The sequence below is a fragment of the Leucopleurus acutus genome (genome assembly GCF_964270905.1).
Source record: "Leucopleurus acutus genome assembly, chromosome: 7".
Taxonomy (NCBI): domain Eukaryota; kingdom Metazoa; phylum Chordata; class Mammalia; order Artiodactyla; family Delphinidae; genus Leucopleurus; species Leucopleurus acutus.
Window position 1 is genome coordinate 70,689,626 of NC_139150.1, and position 12,026 is coordinate 70,701,651.

At 44.5% G+C, this 12,026-nt stretch overlaps 1 protein-coding gene across 1 annotated transcript; it reads right to left on the reverse strand.

Moving 5' to 3' along the window:
* Nucleotides 1–2,829: 2,829 nt before the first annotated feature.
* On the reverse strand, nt 2,830–8,877 carry LOC309964551 (cyclin-dependent kinase inhibitor 2A-like). The gene is made up of 3 exons (XM_082843682.1): nt 8,749–8,877; nt 5,195–5,501; nt 2,830–2,929 (listed from the first exon to the last, which is right to left on the reverse strand). Exons 1-3 carry the CDS (start codon nt 8,872–8,874, stop codon nt 2,904–2,906), a joined length of 459 nt encoding a protein of 152 aa, XP_082699808.1. The 5' UTR covers nt 8,875–8,877; the 3' UTR covers nt 2,830–2,903.
* Nucleotides 8,878–12,026: the final 3,149 nt, after the last annotated feature.

Genomic DNA, 12,026 nt, shown 5'->3' on the forward strand with positions numbered 1-12,026 from the left:
TCCAGAAATAAACCAATACATCTATACTCAATCGAGTTTTGACAAGAATCCCAACCCATTCAATTGACAAAGAACAGTCTCATTAACAAATGGTGATAGGACAACTGGAGGTCCACTTGCAAGGGAAGGTAGAACCCTACCTTACACCATATGCAAAAAAATACATCGAAATGCATCAAAGACTTAAGTGTGAGCTATAAAACTCTAAAAGTCATGGAAGAAAACATAGAGGTAAATCTTCAACAAGGACCTACTATATAGCAAAGGGAACTCTGCTCAATATTATGTAACAACCTAAACAGGAAAAGAATTTGAAAAAGAATAGATACATGTATATGTATAACTGAATCACTTTGCTGTACACCTGAAACTAACACAAAATTGTTAATCAACTCTACTCCAATATAAAATACAAAGTTAAAAATAAATAAAACATAGAGGTAAATCTTTGTGACCTTGGATTTGGTAATGGAGTCTTGGATATGACACCAAAAGCATAAGCAACAAACAAAAAAAAAAACAAAATTAATTAGGCTTCATCAAAACTAAAATCTTTTGTGCATAAAAGGACACTCTCGGGACTTCCCTGGTGGTGCAATGGATAAGACTCTGCGCTCCCAATGCTGGGGGACCGGGGTTTGATCACTGGTCAGGGAACTAGATCCCACATGCATGCCTCAACTAAGAGTTTGCATGACACAACTAAGGAGCCCATGTGCCGCAAGTAAGGAGCCCCCTTGCTGCAACTAAGGGGACTGCTACAACTAAGGAGCCCCCCTGCAGCAATTAAGACCTGGCACGACCAATAAATAAATATTTTTTAAATAAAAAGGACACTATCAGTAAAGTGAAATTACAGCAGATACAATGAAAGAAAATATTTATGAATCATATATTTGATAAGGATCTAGTATCTATAATATACAAAGATTTCATACAACTTAACAGCAAAAAGAAAAGCAACCCAGTTTTTAAATGGACAAAGGACTTGGAGCGACATTTCTCCTAAGAAAATATACAAATTACCAATAAACACATGAAAAGATACTCAACATCTGTAGTCATTAAGGAAATGTAAATCAAACCCACAATGAGTTACCACTTCATACTCACTAGGATGGCTTCTAAAAAACAACAACAACAACAGAAAATAACAAGTGCTATTAAGGATGTGGAGATATTGCAATTCTTGTACATTGCTGGTAGGAATGTTTAATAGTGCAGCTGCTGTGGAAAACAGTTTGGCAATTCCACAAAAAGTTTAACATATTATTATATGACCTAGCAATTCCACTCCTAGGTATATACCCCCGAAATTGAAAACAAGTATTCAAAAAAATACTGGTATACAAACGTTCACAGCACTATTCACAAAAGCCAAAAGGTAGAAACAACCCAAACGTTCATTACCAGATGACAAGATAAACAATGGAATATTATTCGGCCATAAGAAGGAGTGCTACATGCTACAACATGGATAGACCTCAAAAAAAAGTATGCTAAGTGAAAGAAGACAGACACAAAAGGCAACATATTGTATGATTCCACTTACCATCAAGTGTCCAGAATAGGTAAATCCATAGAGACAATAGATTAGTGGTTGCCAGGGTCTGGGGACAGGGAGGATCTAATGAATATGCTTAATGGGTATGGGGTCGCCTTTGGGGATGATGAAAATGTTTTGGAACTAGATAAATGGCGATGGTTGCACAACATTGTGAGTGTACTAATGCCATTGAATTATACCCTTTAAAATTGTTAATCTTATGTGAATTTCACTTCAATAAGCAACGGAGACTGAGGCAGCCTCAGCTGAAGTTGGAGCTACGTTCCTGCAACATCCCTGCTCTGGCAAAGAAGCGCGGAGCTGCTTTTGTCTTGGGTGGCAGTCAGAGCCACAACCTCACAGCCCGCCGCTGTCGAATTCCGGGGCGCTGGACCGGCCTGGAGGACCAGCTCACGCAGGCCCCAGCGGGATGCAGAACTCTGCGCGTGGTTGTGGGTCACGTTCTGCAGGCTCCGCCACCTATTATTGGCTGTGACGCTTTGTGCAAAATACCCAAAACCTTACTTACGGGGCTCGGATTCTGGAGCCAGGTAAGTAAGGGAAGTCTCAATCTGAGATCTCCCTGGAGTTTCCATTTATCACTTTTTACCCCTTTTCATCGATCTAAAGTTCCAGCTTTTGACATTTCATTATCTGAAATCCGAATGTGTCTTATCAACCTATGGTATGCACTCTTACCTGCAGCGTTTTTCTTTCTAAGAGGTATGTGAAACGATGGTGAGTCTCAGAAACAATGCTGTATCGGCGATTCAATGAAATAGGCCTTAAAATTTCTAGTTATGTGTTGTGTGCTTTTTAGTTGATGTCCCTAGCCCTGTCCAGGGACATCTGTTCCCCCCGCCCCCCCAACTATACCCCTGGTAAGGTGCCATAATAGGTGCTCAATAAATGTTGACTGAGTGAACGGAAAGAACCCTATTTGTTTTAAAATTTTTTGAGCCTTGGCTCCGCCCCTTGCCGGCAGTTTGACACAAGAAGCGTCACGTAATCCATTTAAGCTTCGTTTCCCTAGTTCACAAAATGGCTGTAATAACCTCAGCGCCTGGCGGGTGCGAGGCTCGAAAGAGGAAGTGCCCGCTTAGATGTGTTCCCAGAGCCTGAGTACTGACTCCCGAAAACTCCAACACGATGAAAAGACAAGAACAGTGTCGGGTTTTGTTTTTTTTTAATTTTATAGCAAAATTTAAGGGAAGGAAGGGGGAGGCAGTTCCAATTTTTAAAAAGCGTTATTTGATGAATTGGAACTACGCAGGAAAGACAGATATGGTGGGGGTAGTTCTTGTATTCAAACTTCGACGACTGAAGATCAAATACGTAGTCGAAGTGTCTCTAGATTTCAAGGATTCTTTAGGGCGGGACTGTCTGTAGACGGCAGAAAGAAAAAAGACATTAGAAACCAGAAGTCAAAGACGTGCGACCCCTCCCTCCTCTCTCGCAGCCCCCCACTGGCTATGCAGACACAGCTTCTTAACATCCACCAACCCTCAGCCCAGCGTCTGTCTAGGGAGTCTGGACCCTCCCAGCCGCCGCCGCACTCTCGAGCCTTCCCGATCTCGCAGCGCGTCCGCTTGACCCGCCGGGCTGCTCCGGGCTCGCCAGGCCGCTCCCGCTCTCGGGACCCGCCCGACGAGGGCAGGGAGAGAGCAGCCGCGCAACCTGCGGGGTTGCGAGAACCAAGCAGGTCTATAACGAGTGCCAAGTTGTTTGCCACACATAATGCCAGGCGACTGGAGGTGAAGGGGTCGCCTTGCCCTTCGAACGTCCCCAGGTATCTCTTGCACCTGACGCACAGCGATTCGGCGAACTCGCATAACCAGAGAGCACCTCAGTCTCAGGGGCGTTCCGCAGTGTGAGAACCTTTCGTTCCAGTCGTATCTTCTTTCCCAGACCCTATCTCCCAAACCTGCTAATGGCTTCCTAACGTTTCTAGAACAAAATCCATGTTTTTACTTAACATCCTTTTTTTTTTTGACTTACAGGGTCACTACTACGTTATCTGGCCTCTGCCCTCCTCTTTGATCTCGTTGTGTACTCGCTCCAGCTGGCCTTTGGGTCCTCTTAAACTGCCACGCTCTTTTTCATGTAAGTTTTTGCACTCGAGTCTCTCTGCCTCCCGTGGCTAATCTCTTCTCATGACTCAGGTTCTCTGACCACTCTTAAGATAGTCTCCTCGCCTATTCACACTTCACTCTTATCCACCACATCGGTTTTACAAACTCACTCTTCGAAATACAGTTATATTGCTTAAAAATCTACTTCCCAGAATGTAAGCTCTGTGAGGGCAGGATTCCCATTTTGTCCTATTCACTTTTGTGTCTGATCTAGAACGGGGCTGATCACGCAAGTAGGAACTTAAAAAATAGGAAGGAAGGAAGGGAGGGAGGAAGGGAAGGAGGGAGGGATCGTGTGTACCTGGGTTAAATATCTTAGGTTCGATTATTCATTTGCCTGTGGCCCAACTCGATCATCTAAATCCTTCTCTTCAGCTCTTCCCAGTTCTTGCTCCGCCCAACAGCCCTGTGATTGGCCCCTAGTCCTATGCCGCATTCCAAACGGAAGCTTCAGCTGGAGGAGAGAGAGGGTGGCAGGCTAAAGGAGATATGGGTGCCTCTCACACCCAAGGCCTAGCACTCAAGACATCTCCCAAAGGTCCAGAGCAAGCCTTTCTACTCTGTCCTCCTAGGCTCGCCTAAGGCACAGGGAGCCTAGTGCCCCAGTTCTGAGCCAAAATACGATAGATTTCAGTCTCTTCGAAGTCAGAGTTTACCTTAAATTTTCGCGTAATTTCGTATATTGCTATAGATAGATAGGTAGGTAGGTAGGTAGGTAGGTAGATAGATAGGTAGATAAAATGATTCCCCCTTCAGAAAAAAGTCAGAGTAAAGTTGGTACTTTAAGCAGGTAGGAGTGAGGTGGGGGAAATGGGCCAAGGGAAAAGAAGTCCTCGTGGTCATAGGAAAAGGGAAGGAGGTCCACATATCCATCATAACAGAATGCTTCAGAGAGGGAAAAGCTTGAGAGAGTCTCTGTTTCTCAGAGAGTGCAGCGAATCCCAGTGTGCAGACTGCGAGAGTTGGCGAGGTCTCCATCCCAGTCGCCCTCAGAACCCACTGGGGGAGCTCTGAAAAACTCCACCGCATAGAGCGGAAGGTCGGATTTAGCAGAGTTTTGCAATAGAGCCGGGAATGATAGATCTCTGCCAGATGATGCCACGCGCAGTTGGCTTTGGAAATTCCAGGGTTGGTTCAGCGACCTTGTTAAACTAGTGGGGAAACTGGGGGCCGTTGAAAGGATGCAGCTAGCCAGCTAATTTGCAGGAAGAGGGGCCACTAGACCTCTAGCCTCCGGAGTGCTCAATTTTCCACCGTCTGGTTCTCAAGTGTTTAGGGGATGGGAGGCACGGCTTATGGGATGGGCTTTAACGTGCGACAGTCCATCCTGGGCTATTTCCCGTCTGCAGTCCTAACGAGGCAGCGCGATCGGGAGACTGGAGTTGTCCCACGGGTTGGCAGGGTGAGCTGAGGTAGGACCAAATACCCTAGTCTCCTGGGCCCAACTTTCTCTTCCGAAAAGTGAGTGCGCTGGGCTGCGGAAGCTGAGTTCAAACTCGTGGATCAGCCACCTCACCTGCGGGACCTTCCGCGGAGTCTGCGCGGGCGTGGCTCCCGCCTTCGGTGCCCCCTGCAGCCGCGCGCAGGTAGCGGGCGACGTCGCGGTGGCCCCGCTCCTCAGCCAGGTCCACGGGCAGGCGGCCCCAGGCGTCGCGCACGTCCAGCCGCGCCCCGGCTCGGTGCAGCGCCACCAACGTGTCCAGGAAGCCCTCCCGGGCGGCGTCGTGCACGGGTCGGGTGAGGGTGGCGGGGTCCGCGCAGTTGGGGTCCGCACCGTGGAGCAGCAGCAGCTCGGCCACGCGGGCGCTGCCCATCATCATGACCTGCCGGAGAGAGCAGAGCGGTCAGGACCGTGGTGGGGACAAGGGCAGGATTAAAGAAACTATTTGCGGAGCCCCCAGCCCGTGCAGACGCCCTTACAAGCCACAGGTGTCTAGTTACTACTTTCTTTCAGTTACCAGCTCGCTTAGCCAGTTCTCCTACCTATTCCATTTTTCTGTACACATTCTGTTATATTCTCCAACGTTCTGCAGGGTTCCAGCCACGCACAGAAAACTGCCAGAGTCACAGACAACAGCAAAAGGGTGAGGAACAAGCTGGCTTTTACTACAGGCTAACCTCCTCTATCTTCTTCCTCATTTTGATATGAAATTATGTAAGGCTCAGAGATTTTCTATGGTTCACTGCTGTATATCCAAGCCCAGAACGTGGTAATTGTTTAAAAGCAAAAATGAAAAAGAAAAAAAAATGACAAAAACTTAATTCTTGCAAAACTTTAAGCTACCCTTGGTTTCCCTGAACGTTAAACTTCAATTTCTTTAAGAATAAAATGAGAAAGTTTGTCTAACCAGCCCTAAAATTCCTTCTTCTGGTAAACTAAATAATGCCCCCCAAAGATGTCCACTTCCTAACACTCAAAAGCTGTGAATATATTACCTTATATGGCAAAGGGGACTTTGCAGATGTGGTTAAATTAAGGATTTTGAGGGAGATTAACTTGTATTGTCAGGGTGGGCTCAACTTAATTACATGTTTCCTTATAAAAAGGACACAGTCAGAGAGAAGATATAAGAATGGAAGCAGAGGTCAGAGAGAAGATGCAGGGGCCAAGAGCCAAGGAAAGTTGACTGTCACTAGACGTTAGAAAAGACAAGGAAATGGATTCTTCCTTAGAACTCCCAACAGGAGTGCAACCCCGTGGATCCATTTTAGACTTCTGACTTCCAGGAACATAAAATAGTAAATTTATGTTGATACTAAATTTGTGGTAATTTGTTATAGCAGAAATAGGAAACTCAGACACCTTCCAAGATTACACTCTGAGAGTTCACTAAGTAGGGGGGTGCTCACCTCATTTGGCTCCTAAATAATCTTTGATACAAAGCCATTACTAAAGAGGAATTTTGAAATGGTGTTCACAATCACGGCAACCTTACAGTTTGAGTGTTACATGGTGCGTGGTGGTGGTAGTCTATTCTTTTTTTACGGTAACCATTATTTGGTTATATTAGCTAGACCATAGTGACTGTATAAAGAGGAATTACTTATTTTTAGTTACATTCTGTATTAAACACAAATTAATCTGTCCAAACCAATCGTAACAGAATCATACCAAGTTACAGTATGTTTGTTGATTCCTGTCCTGGAGAAAGTCAAAAAGACAGAGAGAAAATATAAGTGAACCAACTTACAGCTACAAAAAGAAAGAAAAACTAATGCAGTGCATTAGAAGAAAGAATAGTTTTAAAAGAAAAACTGGTGAAACTGTCACAATATTATTAACTACTTATTTACACTATTAGATTTCTAATAGATTATGGGTTAATTTCCAAAACAAAGGGGCCACACCCAAGGATGATGTCATAATGTTTTGGAAGCTCTACTGCAAGTGCCAGAGCTAGTACATGTCTGTACACTTCCATTCCTGTATATAATGCAAATGAAAATATATTAGTTGGGTTGGATAAATAAAGTCCTTCATCTTAGTCATAAAATTGGTTTTAAATGTTTTATTATATGCCACAGTAACATAACATTTAAATACTTAAACAATAGCAATCCAAAGCAAAAAGAAACTTAATCAAACAAACTAATATTTATAGGGTGCCTAAGTTAACTTGATGACCTAAATTTAATTTAGTAATTAAAATTTTTCTATAAACTAAGTATTTTTCTATTAAACACAAATTTGGTTAGGGTTCAAAACTAAAATCATACCCCCTTTTGTTTATGCTTTTATCCTATTTTAAAAATGATTTAAAATTAATTATCCAACTTTCTTTTTGTATTTAAACAATAAGGTCTCATCTAACACCTTCTAGAACTCGAAGGCTGAACGCCCAGTCTGCAAGGTGCTGGCAAAATTTTAGAGATATCCAATTATGACTCAGGCATGCATTTTTTAAAAAGGACTCAATGCTTCTCTTCTACAACCATTCAACCTTTCTCTCCCCAAATCTCTCCACATTTCAAATCCCAAATAATCTCAAATTTGAAGGTATTTTAGTTTTATTTTTATATCTGTATCTAAAAGTGTGTAAAATTTATCCTGTGTAGCATTGTTTCAGGAAAGGAAGATTCACTTGTGAAATCTGTTAAGTTCCAAGTGGAGTTACTTTTCCTTTGTCTTGTTAGGCTGGAGTTTTTGCAATGTGCATTTGCTTCATATAAATTTTGTTTTTCAGAATCAGAAATCATTGTCAAAACTGGGCGTAAAACAAGGGTAGTGACTGCCAAGAAGAATGTGTCTTTAGCCTCAGATTTAGGAAGTTAGTGAAGGCGAAAAACAACAGAAAAACGAACTCAACACACCCTCACACACACAAAACTAGAGTGGGGAGGGGAGAAATGACATTTTTAAACTCTGAGGAATTGAAAACTCTCAAATAAATTAACCTATATCAAGTAAGTTTAAAATACCCAAAATGATAGGAGATACTCCCCAAGTGGTTAACTAAATTGACAGCATTATTTCAGGCAAGGTTGCATTAACGTTTTTCTTCAGATATGTCTATTTCCTAACAAGCATATATTTTCCTTACTCGGTTAAAAAAAACAAACACGATGTGTAGTTACTTCTGAAAAATTTCAATCGACCTTTATTCCAACATACACAGCAGGAGATTTCCACTGAAATCCCTCCCCCCACTCCCAACAAAGAAGATGATCAGCTCCATTCCCCATTCAGTGAGTTCGGGGTTAAGTGGTCCAGCAAATCTTCCATTTCTTTAAACTCTTACCCCAAATGTTCGTCAATTTCGCATCTGATGAAGAATATACCTCGGTTTATATGAACACAAATAGGCTCTCCCCTCTAGATCTTCATACCAGTCTAGAGATCTGAACCCCATGTGCCTTTCAGTCCTCCGGTGGCTTCCTGAGCCCCCTGGGCGTCGCCGAGAGGAGGTCTCCGACTCCGACCTCCGTCTGAAAACTTCCCAGGAAGTCTCCCCTTTACCAAGAAACGCTTACCTGGTTCCGATCCACCGGCCAACCTCGTCCTTCTAAGTCGCCCGCCATCCCCCCGCCCCGCTCCGCCTCCACCTTCCCGCGGCAGGCCTGCCGACCTACCTGAATCGGGCTCCGACCGTAACGGTTCGGCGCGTGGGCCGGCGCCCCCGCCTCGAGCAGCGCTCGCACCTCGTCAGCCCGGCCCCGGGCGGCGGCGGTGGCCAGCCGGTCAGCCGAGGTCTCCATGCTGCTCCCCAACGCTCGCCCCTCGCTCCCTCACTCTCCCTCTCCCGCCTCCTCGGAGTGCAGGCGGCCCGCCCCGGCCGCCCGGGAGCAGCCCGCCCCTCCTTTTCCCTCCTCCAGGGCCCGCGGAAGCGGCCCCCAGACTCCGCTCCTCGACTCCTCCCGCGGACTCTTTCCACCCCGGAGAGCGCCCTCCACGCGTTCTTCCAGGAGGCGCCTTTTGCTCCCAACGCGCTGCAAATGAGACACCGCTGAATGGGCCCCCACTTCATGCCTCCGCAGTCACGAGTCCTCCGCCCGCCCGCCTGGGGGCACCGGCCGGAAGCGGTCCGCCCCTGGAGCGCGGCGGAGCCCCGGCTGGAGGGCACCCAGGGCCCTCCCACCTGCCCCCCTCCCCGCGTCCCCCGCGCCCTCCTCCCAGCGCTGCGCCCCCACCCCCAGCAGAGGCGCACGCGCAGCTCTGAGCGAGTTCGTTCCACCAAAGCGAAATTCCTTGCGTGTACACCCTGCCTGGCATTAGAGAGCTGCACGGGATTCCTAACTGCCAAGTTCGAACCAATGTGTTTGGTGTCCTAGGCAAAGTATTGCTTCCTCTTTTAATCAGAAGAAACGGCCAGCCTGTCCTCGCGGTAAGAGCCGAGGATCGATATCACCCATGCCACCATGAGCCTTCCCTTCTTTCAGACGACACACTCCCCCTCCAACACTCAGCAATTGGATATCGCGCGCTGGCTCTGTTATGCCAGAAATTCTAGCTCAAACGTTCATTTTGGAGAGTGGGCTCACCCGCCAGCCTGTGCCTCCCTCCCTCCACACACATGAAAACGGATGTCGGGAGAGAGCGTTTCCGAGGCTTACACAATGCCTGGTACTAGTGCCTAGTATACGGGCTGGCTCCGAGAAGATGAGGTCTATTTAACAGGGATGGTGGAGATTTCTGCCTATAAGCAGATAGGAAAGTGGCAAGGGAGTCACTGGGCTGATAGGCTCCGTTCTTAATAAATAATTCCTCCTAGACCAGAAAAAGTGCTCAGCGCTCTAGGGGCAGAGTTGCATTCAGAGTTGATTCAGAGACCAGGCTCACACACTGTCCTGGCGCCGCTTCTGTCCCTCCCCCTACACCTCTCCTTCCTACTGGAAAAACCTTAAAATTTTCTTAGTTATAAAATGCGGGGGGGGGGGGGATAAGAGTCGTCCCTACTTCACAGGACTGTTCTGAGTTTTAAATGAATTGATATACGCATAAGTATTTAGAACAGTGTCACACATCCTAAGCTAATGCCTGTTAGCTCTTAAATTATCCATTTTGAGGATTCTTTTGCAATCCTGTTATGAGACACAAAGAAGAAAATGCTTCGGGTAGAATTATCCATATTATATAAAAGGGAAGGCAAGAAGACCTTAATCACCGAAACAATGATAGACATCCTCCAAAAGCCGACATTTTTAATGAAAAGTTTAACAGAATGAAGAGGATAATAAGCAAAAGAAAATCCAAGTTTCTAATTTATCCTGTGGTTATTACACACACACACACACACACATATATATACACACACACCACACACACACACACATATATATACTTTTTTAAAAGACTGGGTTGCTTAGGCTTTGCAGATGCCTTAATCACATGCTTCATCTGTCTAATACATAACCCAGCTCTATTTTAAAAGTTATGTTTCAGTACCTGCTTGACTCCTCTTTTTTTTTTTAACATCTTTATTGGAGTATAATTGCTTTACAATGGTGTGTTAGTTTCTACTTTATAACAAAGTGAATGAGCTATACATATATCCCCATATCTCCTCCCTCTTGCTTCTCCCTCCCACCCTCCCTATCCCGCCCCTCTAGGTGGTCACAAAGCACCGAGCTGATCTCCCTGTGCTATGCGGCTGCTTCCCACTAGCTATCTATCTTACATTTGGTAGTGTATATATGTCCATGCCACTCTCTCACTTTGTCCCAGCTTACCCTTCCCCCTCCCCGTGTCTTCAAGTCCATTCTCTACATCTGTGTCTTTATTCCTTTCCTGCCCCTAGGTTCTTCAGAACCTTTTTTTAAGATCCCATATATATGCGCGTTTTTCTCTTTCTGACTTACTTCACTCCGTATGACAGACTTGACTCCTCCTGAAGACCCAGAATACCTGACTGTACTTTCAGTTGCTGTTAGATTAGGCAACACATGAAGTTTTAAGTGATGCCAATTAAAACACTTATGGGGTATCAAATCCATTAGAAAAATCCATCACTGTGCCATTTATATTTTCCTCCAGGCACCTCTCAATCATTAGGGGAACAATGGTGTGGAAAATTCAAACTGTGGTAGAGAACATAAAATTCTTTTAATGTAGCTTAAGGTATTGTATCATGGGGGAGGGGAAAATAGCCGTTGTGGTGATGGGATGGAGGGAATAGATTTCCCTTGTAATATGTCCGGCTTTTTGGACTAATATTAGTTCTAATATATATATATATAACTAATATATATATTAATATATATATTATATATATTATATATAATATAATATATAATATAACTAATATATAATATAATATAACTAATATTAGTTCAAAATTAGTTCTCATCACTAAAATGATGGTTCCTAATCTTAGGGCAGGGAGAGTAGGCCCTTTGGAGAACCTGTTGAAAGCTATATATCCTCTCCTCAAAAAATAAAGTATGCAATTTTATTTAAAAAGTGTGTTCACTGGCACATATAACTTTTAGGGAATTCAGAAATTCTTCTAAAACTCAACTATAGATTCCTACATCAGGAACTCTTTAAACTCTCATACAATATATTGGACGGTTACTGGAGGAAATGGGTGATAAAACCATATAAAAACATCCCTTGGATGCGTTATATACAGACATGGAGATTGACTTTCTTCAAGAGCAGGTTTTAGACATGTATGCATTAGCTCCAGCACTTACAGTTGAGTTCCCCAAAGATTATGGTATCCTTGAGTACGGCCCCTTTGTTCTGGAAGTTGATCCCATACTCCACTGGAAATCTTGTGTAAATAAGTAGTTAATAATAGTATGAAAGCTTTCCTAGTTTTTCTTTTAAAGAACTACCAAACTCCCAATTTACTCATGTATATCAGCTCAGACCTGAGGGGAAAATCCTCAGAAGAAATAAAATATAA

Coding starts and splice junctions, on each gene's coding strand:
- LOC309964551 (XM_082843682.1), bottom strand. CDS start 8,874: ATGGAGACCTCGGCTGACCGGCTGGCCACCGCCGCCGCCCGGGGCCGG. Junction 5,502..8,748: donor ACGGTCGGAGCCCGATTCAG/GTAGGTCGGCAG, acceptor TCTCTCCGGCAG/GTCATGATGATGGGCAGCGC. Junction 2,930..5,194: donor CTCCGCGGAAGGTCCCGCAG/GTGAGGTGGCTG, acceptor TGCCGTCTACAG/ACAGTCCCGCCCTAAAGAAT.